At 37.0% G+C, this 16,632-nt stretch overlaps 3 protein-coding genes across 7 annotated transcripts; 2 read left to right on the forward strand and 1 right to left on the reverse strand.

Moving 5' to 3' along the window:
• Positions 1 to 753: 753 nt before the first annotated feature.
• Positions 754 to 4,705, reverse strand: LOC112295747 (toll/interleukin-1 receptor-like protein). 5 transcript variants are annotated; one of them, XM_073530441.2, is made up of 7 exons: positions 3,804 to 4,682; positions 2,936 to 3,552; positions 2,303 to 2,668; positions 2,068 to 2,187; positions 1,775 to 1,900; positions 1,421 to 1,452; positions 754 to 1,180 (listed from the first exon to the last, which is right to left on the reverse strand). In XM_073530441.2, exons 1-3 carry the CDS (start codon positions 3,898 to 3,900, stop codon positions 2,474 to 2,476), a joined length of 909 nt encoding a protein of 302 aa, XP_073386542.1. In that variant the 5' UTR covers positions 3,901 to 4,682; the 3' UTR covers positions 754 to 1,180; positions 1,421 to 1,452; positions 1,775 to 1,900; positions 2,068 to 2,187; positions 2,303 to 2,473. The 5 variants fall into 5 exon arrangements, with proteins under 5 accessions (XP_073386542.1, XP_073386545.1, XP_090104398.1 ...); XM_073530444.2 differs by having other exon boundaries at positions 2,068 to 2,668; positions 2,936 to 3,261; positions 3,442 to 3,552; positions 3,804 to 4,681; XM_090248272.1 differs by having other exon boundaries at positions 2,068 to 2,668; positions 3,095 to 3,552; positions 3,804 to 4,694.
• Positions 4,706 to 4,884: 179 nt separating this feature from the next.
• LOC112295735 (uncharacterized) lies at positions 4,885 to 6,641 on the forward strand. Its single transcript, XM_024547642.3, has 2 exons — positions 4,885 to 5,521; positions 5,870 to 6,641. The coding sequence occupies exons 1-2, from the start codon at positions 5,137 to 5,139 to the stop codon at positions 6,109 to 6,111; spliced, it is 627 nt and encodes a 208-aa protein (XP_024403410.1). The 5' UTR covers positions 4,885 to 5,136; the 3' UTR covers positions 6,112 to 6,641.
• A 6,359-nt stretch (positions 6,642 to 13,000) lies between these two features.
• Positions 13,001 to 15,734, forward strand: LOC112293552 (protein SPA1-RELATED 3). The gene is made up of 2 exons (XM_024543110.3): positions 13,001 to 13,135; positions 13,494 to 15,734. Exons 1-2 carry the CDS (start codon positions 13,019 to 13,021, stop codon positions 15,438 to 15,440), a joined length of 2,064 nt encoding a protein of 687 aa, XP_024398878.1. The 5' UTR covers positions 13,001 to 13,018; the 3' UTR covers positions 15,441 to 15,734.
• The last annotated feature ends 898 nt before the right edge of the window (positions 15,735 to 16,632 follow it).

A 16,632-nucleotide genomic window follows, 5' to 3' on the forward strand; every position in this document is an offset into this window, starting at 1 on the left:
TTAATTAAAATTTTAAATCTTAAATCTTAAACCAAATTAGAATGAAATCTTATTTGAATCTTAAATCTTTAATAAACTCTTAACTAATTCTATAATAGATTATAATCTTAATAACTAATAATTTAATTATAAATTTTAACTCAAAATTTTTATACTTATTAATTATGAAGATGACAACGAGCACAAAAAATGTAAAGAAGATTGAACTTATTAAATACAAGATATTGTGTTTGAATTCCAATAAATTTTAAATAAATTGTTAGATTAAGCTAAAACTCATGACATAGATTAAAAACAACATCAAATACACAATTCCAAAATTTTACTTATATATCATTAATAAATCTTAAATAATTCTTAAAAGGATAAGTTCTTTATAATTTCCAAAATCCAAAGTAATTCTAAAACAACTTTAACTTTGCAAAGCCTTTACAAAATCAATACAAATTCAAATCACTCAAAATCAATGTCCAAAAAAGCTTTCATAAGTCAGCTATCAAATCCCACTCTTCAATCAACTTAAGTACTTTAAAATTGCCATAGGTAGACAATTTTGTGTGTTGGAGTATGATTTTGACCTTATTTATAACTAGTCCTTTCTAAGTATCAATTCTTGATTACTTAAATTAATTTTTTCTATAAATACTCTCAATTTATTTTTAAAGATATCTATACTAATTTTTTATCTATTTTAATTTATCTCATTTATGACTCTCCAAAATAAATAGAAGTCTTTTTCACAAAAATGCAGTATTAGCACTTATTAATTTTTACTACCTCCTTGTCTATTATTTATATTTTTACAATAATTTCCTAAAATATATTCATTTAAACTCCTTTATAATATAATCTTTCTTTTGCTCTTTTATCTAATGGCCATGATCTACATATTAAAATATAACATGATCTGTAACATGACAATGGAACCATGACCTATGTACTGAAATGTCGCTAATCGACATCTACACTCTGTTCTCTTTTTCGTTAGAAGGAGGCCAAATAGACTGAAATGGACGAATGACACTCTACCACTAACTATATATTCACTCTCTCTAAAAACGCCATCAGCTGGTGTTCAACGCACCAAAGGACTATGCCACTTTCCAACACAACAGTGAAATACATGGCCATAGCTACCTCCACCTCCGAGGCAATCTGGCTGCGCCATCTTCTTTACAATCTACATCAAGAAACAAACAAAAATCAGGCAACCCTAATTCTTTGTGACAACCTATCAACCGTTGCCCTTGTGGATACAACCAAATTTTATTCGCTTCAATAACACAATGCAGTTTGTTATCATTTTTACAACAACTTGCTGAAATTCAATAAAATTGATTCAAATATTGATCCACTAATGCAATTCAGGCTGATATTTCTACAAAATTGTGATCACGTCCAAAGCTCGCCACTCACTTACCACTGATTGCCGTTCTTGGAAGAGAACCCGACCTGTTCATCAATTTGATTAACCGGGCGTATTAGAATTCATACATCAAATAAACAAATTATGTTTAACATCAAAAGTCACATCCTGTCAAATAAACAAATTATGATAAACGTCCAAAGTCACACCCTATCAAAGAGGTGCAACCCGTTTAGGTGCACCTTCCTCGAAAGCATAACCACATGTGTTAACACACAGAACACAATAACAATGTTTATTACTCACTACTACACTTAACGATTAATATAAACCCTACATATAAGTTCCAATACCAGCTTCAAAGTCTTGCAATAGTCCTTACTTCACATGATTTGTCACCACTGTTACCTCTGTGTCATAGGTCGTATGTCAAACTGATATTGTTTGACAATGATGAAGTTCAGCTAGGCTCCTCCGTGGCATTCAAAAATTTGCTTACATCCTCAATTGTTATCTCCTGATCTGGTTTGTGATCTGCAAATGAATATGTATGAACCTATGGATTAGTGCATTCTCCTTTGCATAAAAATCCACAAAGTGCATCAAATATGTAGATGTTGACTTCAACTCAAGCAAATAATGGTGTAACCGAAATTTTACAAATATAATGAACTTGATCAAGTTGTCAGCTTGAAACGTACCTGGAGTTAGGCAGCTGCTAACGACAACCAAATACAAGAACACTGGTTCGCAGGCATCTGCTGGAGCCTACTGGATCCTCATCATATTGTTGTTTACAAGGAAAAACCCTTGCCCCACTCCTGCAATGACCAAGTATGAATGTAGCCAGGTGTTAGTCAGATCAATAAGGCAAAATTTGCACTAGATTTGTCATTAGATTGCTTCCGAAGCTGTATATAATTGTAAGAGACTTGCCTGCGCGAGAAACAGTTCTCTGCTTCGCCGTCGTCCAGCATCACTAGAGGGTAAATGAGCTCTGGTTTGGAGCATTTCATCGATTCATCCACAGATATTACAGAGAAGTATCTTGCCATGTCACTTCAATCGTAAGCCGGACGCTGGTGTCATTGTTCACCTCATAACCACCTACGACAATATTGCCTCGACCATCCAGGTCTGGTTCGAATGCCATGTCCAATGGCAGGTGCAAGGCCCACAACGACTCCCAGTCAATTCAGCAATCTCAACCTTCACTTTGCACTTCTTGTCGCGTCTAGTCTTCATGGAGAGACTCTTCAGTTTGGAGGCCAACGGGTCCTCTCTCAATATCTCAACGCCAGGCTGCCAAATGAAACAACCGAGTCTATATCTCCACTGAAGTCTTAAAATCCACAATGCAATGTATGATCTATCTTGCTGCAAATTCTACATTAACTTCACTTGTCTGTCAGCAATCTTTGATACCTAAGTGACAAAGCAATTCACTGGACTTCAAACGATCAACAACATTTAGTAAATTTGTGTTAGTCCTATATTCCAGATTTGATGATGCAAAAGATAATACACAAAGTCAGATCAAAACATGACGCTTAACCTTTTCTCACTTACCGGATACGTTCGGTCATAAACAACCACATTCTTAGAACTGGCATGATCAACCAAGTCTGGAGGCAACAGGATACAAATGCTTTGCACTATCTCCTTTCTGTAAGCCACCTCCGTCGTTGAATGCTTGCCAAACACAATGCCATTCACAATGCCATTCACCTTTCGCAACGCTCTCACAGCCTCACACCATTTTGCCACATCAATTCGTTTGTCCTCGCTCTCATATTCTTTCCATGTAGACATCCACCGCTCCTTGATAGCCTGATCATCAAGATCGTGAACTGATGACTTGAAGAACAGTGGGAGCAAGTTCAACGCTTGGTTTCCTGCTTGTTCAGCAGCATGACACTCCGACAACTCTATCATTGGCCACTTAGAAATTAAGTAATCTTGAGACAACACTATAACAGCAACATGACAATGTTGGGCTGCCTTTAAAATCAGAGGCGCAAATTCCTTCCCTTTAGGCAAACTGTTGAGTCTTCCATCAAAGAATGGAGAATAACCTTGAGCTTCAAGATCCACACAGAGTTGCTCTACAAAATCCTTCTGCCCTCTGCTATGACTTAAAAATATGTCATGCTTGCTGAGACCAAGCTTGATACTTGGGCTGCAAACTATGCAAAACGGTGAAAACCCCACAGCTTAGGGTGCAAAACCCAACAACATAGTAGGTGAAGATTAAATCTCTGAAAGAATATTGCATGCTACACTAGTAAAATTGGATATTGCATCCAGTGTTGTCTCGAGAGTGCAATTCAACAGGGGTGTCACATTAACCCATCCTCTCAATTCCTCAAATTCCCCAAACTTGGGGACTGCTCATAATCCACCTACAGAGGTAGATCGTGAGTTGTTTCCGACTTACAGGAATGGGCTATTCTGACCAATGGTATTCCTGCTCTGCTGCACTTTGAAATGCCACACGTAGGGGGTGTCACACTCGGACTTTCATTGAGTTTCATAAAAAAAGTCGAGGAATGCTCATTATCTATCTGCCCCTAATTCTATATGCACATTCTGTATCACAATTTACGGTCCCTGCGCAAGAGGTTCACCAGGCATGAGAGAGAGTTTATCTCGAGCCAGCCATGCCCTAAGCATACAGATGAACTCTACAACTCCTCGTCAGATGTGCTCGGGTTGGTATGATTGGAAACCACTGCCAATTATAGGTATGCATCGGTAGTTTCTCCACAAAGGCTTGAAACTGCCCAAGTGAAACTAGTAATTCGACCTAAAACTTCTCGCACTTGACTTGTCCATCCGCATATATAAAACTCCCAACCGACTACTACATACCCTTGAATTCACAAATGTTTCAATACCCGTCTTTCTCAATTCAGATATCAAATTCAACTACAGAGCGGTTTGACGCACCCACAAGATGTGCACAGGACCACGACAGCCTCAAATAAACGGCCTCAAACCATAGTACCCAGCATTCTTCCAAAATCAATCCACGCTAGCCAATATCCTGTGTCAAGTACTTCAATTTCAGACTGTCGTGATCCTGAGCGACATTTTAGTTAGGTAACTTAACGCAGCACGTCTGAAACATTCGAAGAGTGAAGTATTGACTACAAAAATTGACTCTCTTTCCCGCCTGGACTGTTCAAAAGAGACACGAGAGAGGTATACCTAGTCTACCAACTGTGACGCAGTTGTACATGAGGATATGGGTTCCTGCTCCGCTCGCTAATCGCTCACAATTCAGGAGCGCAGTCAGGTGCTGGTCGAGACCTATGTTGTGTGTACAAGATGTGTTGTTGGCGAGGACTTTTCACCGATTTACAAAGGGAGATGGTACCATGTTGTGCTACAGTGGGTTTTTGAGTTGCAATTTTGGGATTGATGGCCGCTGCGCTTTAGAGGCTTCTAAGTATTCTGGAGCCCGCAGAGATTGCTTTTTGGTAATCTCTTGGTTACATTTAATTTTGTAAGGTTCAAAGTTGAACAGCTGCAGCTGAGGTGCAGGGTGCGAGCTGAATCAGATTCTGCGGTGTCTTTGACGAATACATTTTGGGTGTGCAAATTGAGACTTGCCACCTTGCAGACGATTGGAGTGCCCAAGGCAGTTTTTATCAAGTTTGGAGTTTTTGAGTCCTCTGCTTCAGGTACCTTCACTTGAACCTGAATCTTCCCATGGCCTGGACCAAGCCCATGAATTTGATGGCCAGTTCCCGAGGAAGGTAGCTTTCATGGCCGGCAATCCCATGCCAATGGGACTTGGATGTAACCAGCTACCTGGTGCTGAGAAGGAAGCCAAGGACGTGGCAAGACTTTTCAGAATCAAGCCGTGTGTTGGGACAGATATGACCAAGCAAGCTGTCCTAGGTGAATATTCCAAACAAAAGAGGGTTGAAGAAACGCCCCAAATCCTCACCGCTGGGGAGATAACCGGTTTGGAAGGAGACATTTCTGCTGGACTGGTAGTGTTGAGTGCCTGTGAGTCAGGTTTGGGCGAATCAACTTCCGGGGAGGGCCTGTTGGGATTGGGAAGGGCTCTTCTTCAAGCGGGAGGAGTAACTGCAATCCTCACTCTGTGGAAAGTGAATGATACGTTCACTTGTGATTTTGTAACCAGTAAGTATCCATTCATGTCATGATCAGTCAAACATTCCAGTGGAAATTCTTTGGTTATAAATGTTCCAGCCTCAAATAATACGACAGTAAATAATAAGCCAGTGCTTGATGCAACCGTTTTAACAAAATTTAGGGGACATCTTGAGTTTTTGAAGTGTTGTCTCTCCTGCTTTTTAGTGTGATCATTATGATGATGAAAGCCAAGTCGTTGCTTGTCGTCTGCAGCAAATGCTTAGAAACAGTATGATATTACTAAGCGTCTAATTACCATCTAATTGTACAACTAGCCAAGTTTACGACTTCTATGATGTTTATGTTAAAGTTCTCACCATCTTGTGCATTGTGCAGAACTGTTCAAAGAGTTGCTCAGTGTCGAGTCGGAGGGCAGGAGTGTGAGCGAATGTATGCGGACAGTGGTGCTCTTCATGATTCGCCATAACCACCCCGTTAAGCACTGGGCACCGTTCACAATAATGGGTTCTCCAACTCTGCAATTATTCAAGCCTGAAAAGAGCTTGTCATTCTCAGGCTTACATGGGTGTTCAACACCAATTTCAATGCACTTGGATTATTCGGCAATGTTGAGATGACAGAGTTATACGTTAAGTCCTCCCCCATCCCCAAAGATGAAAGTTTTGCAGAACAAACTTAGAGATTTGCTCAACACAATTTTTGCCACGAAAACGAACAATGCATTGTGTTTTCGATCAGCCAATAAGGTGCCCATGTGATGTCGGGATGTGATCAGAGAGCCTCAAACTTTGGACGTCCCCGAAGCTGGCCGAGCTCCTCCGAACCCACCCTTGGTTTGCCCAAGATGCTGAGTCCTTCTCCCAAGTCGGAAATGCTTTGGTGCTTGTGTATGAGATTGTCGAGGATTACTATTTACAAGAAAACAAGAGGTGGGCGAGTTCAATAAACGGATAACTATAATGAGACCTCCCTATTCTAAGAATATTATAGATATGGCATCTTGTGGTCTTATTTTATATATGAGTATAGGATGAAGATTCGTGAAAGAGTGTTTATTAGCCTTGCCTCTAAAAAAGATGTTTAGTGGCTAAGAAGTTAGACTAACTTTATTTATCAAGGATTATTTTACAATCTTTTAAGGCCTTCATCACAACTATGTCAAGTTAGTTTATATTATATTCTTGAGCATGTTCTTTTGGATAAGATGATTGTACATAAAATTGCTATCAAGTTGTGGTTTTTGGATTTGGAAAATACAATAAGATAATATTTTTAATATCCTAATAAATGATCATTATATTTTGATTTGCTCTTACCCATTAAAAATTTGATGCAAATTGTAAATATTTTCTTTGAAAAAGGCAAATGTAAAATTTAACTATTATGGATTTTTTGTCCTTGCAAATTACAATGGATAGATATTGCACTTTATTACCAAAATGGTCAAAAAATACCTAATATTTATTTTAAGACATCCAAAAATATTAGAAAAATTGTATGGATTTTTTTAATATTATTAGTATTTTTTTGAGTAATTTTAAATTTTTAGATATTTCTATAAATAAAAAAATTGTAATAAATTTAAACATTTTAACTTGTAGTAATGTTGTATTGTGTGAAAAACAGCTTGCAAATGCACTCAATATTTGGTAGTAGAAATCAACCTAAGATAAATCCTAGGAACATCTTGTCACTCTCTATTCAATTCCAAATAAACCTTATTCAATCTTTAATGACCATAATTAAATCCTAAAGAATTCACAATCAATAAAAATAAATTATAGATAAATTATAACCAATGTTAGATAAATCTTCTAAAAAATACTAAAACAATATAAGGAATCCTTAAAAAAAATCCTTTCAATATCTTTAATCAAGTTCTAATTAACCTCAAAAAAATCTTTAAGAAAATTTTAATAAATGCTAATTAATTATTAAGTAAATCCCAATAAATTCTAATCAAATTTTAGTAAAATCTAATGAAATCTTAGAGATATTCTATGTAAATTCTAATTAGATCCTAATCAAATTCTAATTAATCCTAATTTATCCAAATCAAGCTTTATAATTGATTTGAAACTTCAATAAGTATCAATTCAACATTTTGATCTTGATTCAAAAGTTTCATATTTGTTTATAACAAGTGCACAAAATTTGAAGTAACCCAAATTTATAAATTGGGAGAAAAATCTTGTAATCCTCTCAAGTCTTGGCAATCATATTTTTCCAATCTTTATATCAATATTCCAGCATTAATTGCTCATACATAAATGGTTCACTTACTCTAAAACTTTGCATAAACTTTTAAAATTAAGTCAACTATTAGCTTGCAAAAAAAATCATTTTAATTCAATGAGCAAATTACTTTAAAATATAGAACTCTTCATTAGCCTTCAAAATCTAATTTTTAAGATGCTACCTCATTTGTATTTCAAAAACCTTTAACCTAACTATCTAATTAATCTCATTTTAAAACATACATTTAGTACATTTATGTTTACAAATCTACAAATTTTTACTTATCATTCTGCTATAAAATTCACATAATTCATCAAAATGTAACCCTTTATTGTGTTACAAAAAAATAATCATCTTTAACAATACAAACTTTGTAAGGCTCTTACAAATTTATCATCTACTCAAATTTTTTTAAAACCACACTTACAAAAATCTTATCAAGTTTACTACCTAACTCGTTTCACAATCAAGAAAAAATATTTACATTTATTTTGAGTATGCAAACTTGTGTATTGAGGTTTAGTTTACAATCAATGTTATATTATAACATGACTAATGAATGAAAGAAAAATATATATATATATATATATATATACTATAGAATAGCTTACTAAAAATATAGTAGCAAATTACTTTAGAAACATAGACAATTATTAGGAAGTTAGTAAAAAATATTTAGTACTAATGTTATTTTTTGTTAAAAAATAGGTTAAAAAAATAATATTATAGGCATCTTTAGATAAAAGTAAAGACTAGCTTTTAGCAAAAGTTACATATAAAACCTTAGATTAGTACTTAATAAGAACTGGTTGTGAATCAAGATTGAAACCAAATCTTAAGTCACAAGATTGTATGCCTATGATAGATAGGATCTTCTTTTACTAATTAGAAAGTAGGATTTATAAACAAACTAAAAAGGGTTTTCTAAAGCATTTATTTAAAATAGAATTGAATAAATAATGACATTATAAGAGCTTTGCATAATTAGGATTATTTTTGGTAACTTTGTATTTTTCTACAATAAAAAAGAGATTACATTCTGATGAATTGTATGAATTTTGTACCATATCTATAAGTAAAAATTTGTAAATATATAAATTTAGTTATGTTGGATGAATGTTGTAGTATTAAATTACATTAGAAGATCAAATCAAACAAAATTAAAATTGAAGAGAAATAAAGTCTTGAAAATTTATTTTTGAAGGTCATTGAGAGTTACTATTTTTTTTTTCAATTAGATTATTATTATTATTATTTATGCTAATGGCTTAATTAGTTTTCAACATTTAGGAAATTTTTTAAAACAAGTAAATAGTTTTTAAAAGTTTTATTGTTGCTGAAAGATTGATACCAAGGTTGGAGAAGGAGGACTAAAAAGGTTAGGAGTTTTTTCTCTCAATCTATAAGTTTAGTTGACTTCAAATTTTTTATGGTTTTTTTAAATAGTAAATTGAGAAGTGATTTTTTTTTGAATTTAAATCAACAAATAAAGTAAAAATTATTGAAGTTTTAAATCTACTACAAAGATTACTTAAGATTTTATTAATGTTTTTTAGAATTTATTTAAGATTTAGTTAAAATTTTATTATTTATAATATTTATTTATTTATTTAATTTTTAAAATAATTAATTAATATTTAATTATTAGATAATTAAGATTCAATAAGGATTTACTTATGATTTCTTTGGAATTGGCTAAGAGTTTAGCAAGATTTTTTGAAGTTTCTTTTACAAATTTTTTAAGGTATTTTTAGGATTGATTAGGATTTTTTCTTAACTTGAGAATATACTATGGTAATTATATTAGAATTAAGAATCAATATCATAGCATCTATGTAATTCTATAATAACAAAGTGAACTTTGAAGACTCAATTTGATGTAGAGTATCTTATAAATGATATAATAGTGCGGCTTAAGGAGATTTGTCATGATCAAAATTTATGCAAATTACATTCTTCATTAAGTTGAATAGTTGCTACAAACAGCAAAGAATTATTGCCCAAAGGAGTCTTGTGTTTTGTTTAAAGATTGTAATCACTTGTCTGTTATTGATTTTGATTGGTTTGTCTAATGTCACTCTTTTGTTATTCCAACATGTAATTTTAAATGTCTATATTAGAGTTTGTATTTTGCAAAGTTATTATGGTTGAGCATTACAAGGGGTAGGTGGGAGGAATTTGGTTTCTTTTGTTTTTCATATTGGACAATAAATTCCTTTATTATAAAGAAAAATAAGAATAAAAATAATGATATTTTTTTATAATTACATTTTCTATAAATGTGGTCAAGTCACAAGACATTTAATCAATATTATTACCACTAAATGGATGCATGATTCACATAGGAAGAATTAACTTACAAGTGAATCAAACTATTTTTGATTGTGGAAATCTTTAAAATATGTCTACTAGGCCATATATTATATATATAATTAAGGTAATAAGGTATTAATGATTAGCACAAGTTGGTTTCCAGGAACATATTCAATGTGCATATTGCAATAATACAACACAGTTGTTAATCCAAATAATCTAAAGAAAACACATACATCTGCAAAATAATTAAAAACTGCATATACAAAAAACAATAAATGTATGTATGTATGTATGTATGTATGTATGCATCATAGTAAGGGATGTCAAATAAAGTTATATGACTTTTTGGGTTTGGTTTTTTGTTTTTTCTATATTTATTACATTCAAATTTTATTTATCAAATTTTTTTACTGATTTATAGTGAAGATTCAACTTTTTTAATAAAAAAAAACTAAAAAGATGATAATATTTTAAAATATCTTAAGGTCAATTGTCTTCTATGTGTATTTCTGATAATTATTTATCGTCCTAAAATTTTATCATCGTAATCAAAATTTTGAAGGATTTAAAAAATATTAAAAAAAAAAAGTATGTAGAGAGAATACACCATTTTATTATCGATCAAACAAAAAATAATAGAGATTTGCAAACAATGTAATAAAAAGTGCCAAAAGAGTGTGGTTATAGTTTTTTTTGTTTTCTTTTTTTGGTTGAGATGCTCATTGTAAATAAGGATCAAAATTAGATTAATAGCTATCTGTTCATAAATTGAAAATCTTTGATTTTAGAAAAATTGAAGATTACAACAAAGAAAAGTGGAGGAATGAAATTGTATATTTCAGAACTGATTGAATATTTTTCAAGCAATTTGGATGAAAAATCAAATAACACTTGACAAATTGTTTTGTTGATGACATAATAATGCAATATGTACTTATTATTCCCACAACCCATCAACAACTTATATTTTCTGATAAAAAGATTAAACAACAAGTTTGGTCAACAAAAGAGAATAATACTATCCTAATACATAAAATACATATATACACGTAAACAACTAGTGTAATGATACACATGCCACAAGAAGAAAAATAAAGTAAAATAAAATAAATACAAATAAGACAATGTTATCACAAATAGGTGCATAATCAAAGACATCTATATATTAAGAAAGCTTAGATATAAAACAAAGACATAAAGAAACATTTGCATTGGTCAAAATCAAAGAAATTGTTGTTATGACCACCAACACAAAACCTTGCATAACCTCCAGTTTATTATCTATAAATAACTATTGTGAGCCTTACATGTGTTTCCACTAGTAACATATAAATATAAATATAGAGGAATGTTAAATAGACCCATGCTTTTACTAAATAGATCCACTCTTAATGAAGAATATGTTAATCCTGATGAATGTGGTCAGTTTTTATTGGTTATAGATCTAATATTGGAGAAATGAAATTAGAAATCATTATTTTTTTCATGATGGTTAGAATGGGTGGATTGATTTAGAAAAAACATGGGTCTATTTAATATTCCCCTAAATATGTATACATTTAAAATTAAAATTAAAATAAATAAATAATATGCATATTTACACAAGTTTTTTTTATGAAAAATAATAGTACTATTATTTAGATAAATGTAAAACTCTGTTAATTCACGTTATAAAATTGCGACGCACAAGATTCCGGTGGTGGTGCGGAGCTGGCTGCCGGGCGAGCAAGTTCTGGAGCGTCACCGCCGCGGCTGCTGCCGCGGCCCGATTGGGAAGAAGCAATGCGTCGATCGTGCGCCGTGACGAAATCCGCGCCACCTTCCAGCATAACAGAATCAATCCCGCGTTCGTTATCAGATTCTGGATGCACTTTTGCAGCGCAACTCGCACATGAGAGAGGGTACAATCCCCACGCTGAGTGCACCCCACTCCCCAACGGTAAAAATGGAAAGGGAGGCTTGCACGCGCGTACAAAATCGGGGCTGGAGGTGAGTGTAATAATCTCTCGCGTGTCGCAGCAGCGTAGGAACCGTAATGGGCTATGGCGGCAGTAAAAGGGCCCACTCACTGCCAGAGAAAGGAACGAGAACTAGAGGCGAAGGAAACATACACAGGAAAGAAATCGGTTGAACGTGGCTATGGGCTGAGTGCTAGGCTTGCAAGCGGCCACCGTGTTGCCTGTGTCGTGGCCTTCTCCTTCCCAGTCTCTCGCCTTCCGTCTCTCGGTCAGACTCCATAAATTGCTCGTCCGCCTCTCCCCCACGATATCTCTGGCTCCCGTCATTGCTAAACTCCCCAATCAATCATCAACAAGCAGTCTTAGCCTGACTGTCTGGGATAGGGTGACGCCCACAAACGGTCAATTCAATCTTAGGATGTCGTGGCGGAGAGCCAGTGACGAGGAAAAAATTAGTAGTAGCAGGAGGTGATTGAATGTGGTAATCTGCGGTGAGTGACCGAGGATTGGAGGCTGGTGGAGCGGTTGGAGCGATCATTCGCGGGGAGAGTGGTGAAGGAATGGCTAGATTGAGTGCGCGTTGCTTGAGTCTGATTGATAGTGGGGGCAGCAGGGACTCGCACTCAACTCGAGTGTAAATGTTTACTGATGTGTTTCTCCCAGACTCCACTGTTTGCATCCTCCCAAGTTGTCGCTCAGTTGTCATCAGGGGGCGTTGCCGGCGTCGGTGAGGCGCGCGGGGGGCGGTCGTGGTCGTCTCTGACACAGGGGAGAACAGATACTCTACCGAATTGAGCTAATGCGCTCAGTAATTGCTCACAATCAGTCGGACAACTGCGCTCTCTCGGGTTTTGCGAATTCCGTGGAGCAATAAGACGGGTTTTCAATGAGCATTGTGATGATTCAGTAGGAGCTAAAGGCTGGGATTGGGTAGAATACCTCATTCTGGATGTGAGCCAAGAAGGGAGTTGAATTCTGCATCGTCGAATTCGTGCTTACTTGTGTGCTACTCATGATCGCCATCATCGGGGAAGGTCAGAAGGTGGCGGTTGAGTCCAATTCAAGATGTGGGACATCAGTATCGTGCTTGGGAGGAAGTTGTCGGGGAGAGATTGCAGTTCAAATCGTGGTATAGAAAGTTCTATCCTCTTCCTAGTGTATGACATATCTTCCGTCTCTTACCTCGCAGTGATGTAACTATTTCTACAATCCAAGTTCGTTGAATCCTTTGCAATCTACTCAGAGTATCAAGAGATATGTAACAATTCTTGCAATAGCATATTCAACCTCCAGGTTGTTTAGCAAGCCCTTTCTCTAAGCAGGAGAGTAATCGTCCGTCTAGTTGAAGTCAACAGCTCTCGGAGTCACACGGAAGCAAACCTTGTCTTTCTTGTGAGAACCTATAAGAGAATTTTGAAGGTTGTTTTTGTGATTTTGTAATTTTGTGGGTAGTGGCTAAACCTTAGTTAGTTTCCTGTTACGTCCAGGCTTCAGGAGATCATTTCTTCACGAACTCATCGTCAGGAGATGATGTGGTCAGCGCAACATCTTCATTCCTGGGTACTCCTCGACTACCCCTGTACGACTCCTTCAGGTCAAGCCTAAATAATCAGTGTCGCTTTTCCTTTAAGAGAACTCGACTTGGAGTTAGCTCTTCGGTGAACCGACACAAGCGTCGGAAAATTGAATTGGAAGAGAAGTCGGTGGGATTAACTTCTTCTGTTCACGATATCGAAGTGAAGGTTCCGGGTCTCAACATCCAGGATTTACATGATTATAAGAAGACGGCGCAGCAGAGTTCTGTATCTGAAGTTGTAGATAATGAGCTGACACATATATGTCCTCCGGAAGGCAGCAAAGATTCAGAAGGTACCACCGAGCAGGGGAAGGAATCCAAGTCTCTTATGCTTCCCGGGACCAGTCCTCTGTACGGGGACATCAAACACGAGGAGGGTCTCCTCACTAGGCCGGCTTCATTGCCGAATTTGCCTCATGAAGAGTTAAGGATAACACGGTCTTCCTCCGAACTTTCTCACGAAGCACAATCTGCAAAGGATATCAGTAGATACATACCTTTACATGATGAAGGCAACGATGCAGTCATGTCGAGTGCTTCAAATCCTGACGCGTCCATGTTTCCATTGAATTGTGGCTGCAATAAGGAGGAACCGGATGACGTGCCGAGTGAAGTGCATCATGGGGAGGCCCGTGGAAGTTCGTGGGAGTTCAAAGTCGTCGCATCGATCAAAACCCAAAATCAGAATTTAACATCCACGGATATCATAGGCACTATTGCATTTGAGAAAACACATGAGTACTTCGCGACTGGTGGAATCGCCCGGAAAATTCGTGTCTATGCTTATTCACCACTTGTGTCAGGGCTCAGTTCAGCTGATGAAGATGAAGACGATGACGAAGAGGAATCTGTGGAGTATTTGAAGCAGCGACGGCTTCGAAAATGGCGAGCTTCGGCAATTGACATCGACCATGCGCGGTGCTGTGTTCAGGAGGTTTGTACTCCTGCGAAGCTGAGCAGCTTGCAATGGCATCAGGAAAGGCCTAATGTCATCGCTTGCGGCGATTATGACGGTGTTGTTGCCGAGTGGGACGTGGAAAGAATGTGCGCCATTTGTGAGAGGGATGAGAACGGCGGCCAGAGAATATGGAGCATAGACTACAGCAAGGATTTTCCCGACCTCATCGCCTCTGCTTCCGATGACGGAACGGTTCGCATGTGGGACCAAAGCTCAGAACAGAGTGTGGCAATTATTTTCCATTCAACCTTCAGCCCTATCTGCTGCGCCGAATTCGGTCCGGCATCGTCCTCGCTCATTGCCCTGGCTTCCGCAGACAGCAATGTGTATCTCTACGACACCCGGTGGCTGTCAACCCCGCTTCTAACACTGGCTCACCACAAGCGCGCAACTAGCTACGTTAGATTCTTGGATAGCCACAGGTTGGTGTCTTCCTCCATCGACAGCTCTGTGAAGCTCTGGGACGTGCAATCCATGAGCTGCTCATCCTGCAGAACTGCTCCCGTCGCTTCCCAACGTTGTAATGCGCCCGTCAAGTCGTTTGACAGCCACTATAATGTGCGGAACTTCACGGGGTTGTCTGTCAGAGGCGAAGACGGGCTCATCGCCTGTGGCTCGGAAACCAATCAAGCTTTCGTGTACGATAGCCAGAAGTGTAGTCCCATCTTATCACACAGCTTTGATTATTACAATCCGGCTGTGTTGCGCCTGAACACTATTGGGAGCTCCTGGAGTGCCGACCGACTGGTTTCGAAGGGGAATTCGGAATTTTCTGAAGATGACTCGTCAAATAGCCTCATCGTAAGCGCGGTCTGTTGGAGAGCGAAGCCGGACGACTGTACATTGGTAGCTGCAAATTCCGACGGCGTTCTTAGGTTGCTGTCCGGAAACCGCTGCTGATTCACCCATCGCCGTTTCCATTTTGGTATGTTCAGGATGCATCAGACGATGTAGACTACAGCGTGCGTGTGGTACGTAGTGGTGAATAGTAGACAACCGACATGGAAACTCCACATTGGAGCCGTTCCTGTCCGAGATAATTTGTCACAGATGTTGCAACGAGATGTAGGAATTTGGACGAATGTCTGATCAAGTAATGGGGGCCGCTGCCCTTGCGGAGGCATCATCTGGGAGTTACATTCGAGTTTCTTTGCATATCATTGTCCAATAAACTGTGGACTCACTCTTTCTTCACTTCTTCTTCTCCTTCTTCTTCAATGCCCCAGATTCGTTCACGTTTCACAACCCAGCTCCGCCCCATGAGTCGAACCTCCTTGTGCGGAAAGCGAACACACAATTCACTGTGCAATCACTTCGTTGCGTTTCACTTTTAATTGCATCTCGATTCCTTCCCTGCGAGACATCAAAAGAGTAAAGAATCCAATGAGGACTCAATAAGAATGTCTGTCCACAATAATACCTGTAGCCCTAACGGAAAATTATCATATTTCCATCTAGAAAATTAAGAGAAAAAAAAAAAAAAAAAAAAAAAAAAAACTTACAGCACAATCTGAGTCCAGTCAGTGCCAAACTCATTAATTTACTGTCAATGTGATCCTCTCATTCAGCCACAATCACGAACACCATTCATTGTGGTCCCACACTATTTTTTTAATGCGTTATGTGGCGATGATTTTGCTCTTGTGAGGACATAGATTGAGGTAGACCCAGTTGCTGATACGTAAGGTTGGGCATAACTAAAGCTTGTGGGGGGAGGACAGCGTTGCGATGTTGTGAAGCACAAGTCTTTTTGGTAAGTAAGGTCAAAGTCTAAGCAAGAGACATCATCTTTCCTTTGTGTAATACTATAATGAATAGTATTGTTGAACTACGTCAAGTCTTTTCTGTACCAGGTACACTATTCTGTATTAATCAAAGCAATTTCCGTTCCTTACAAGATTGCTTTGTGTTGCAAGACTTTCATTCAGTTGACTTGATTAAAATGTGAAAACATATGTATGTACATGTATATACACAGACATTAACAGGTTGTAGAATCAAAAGGTTTATGGCCCACATTTGTCAAGTAAGGCATTAATACATTGTACTTCCTCTAATTAAATTGTTGTATTATTTCTTCAAAATATATTAA

Source organism: Physcomitrium patens, chromosome 2 (assembly GCF_059467195.1).
Source record: "Physcomitrium patens ecotype Gransden chromosome 2, ASM5946719v1, whole genome shotgun sequence".
NCBI lineage: Eukaryota > Viridiplantae > Streptophyta > Bryopsida > Funariales > Funariaceae > Physcomitrium > Physcomitrium patens.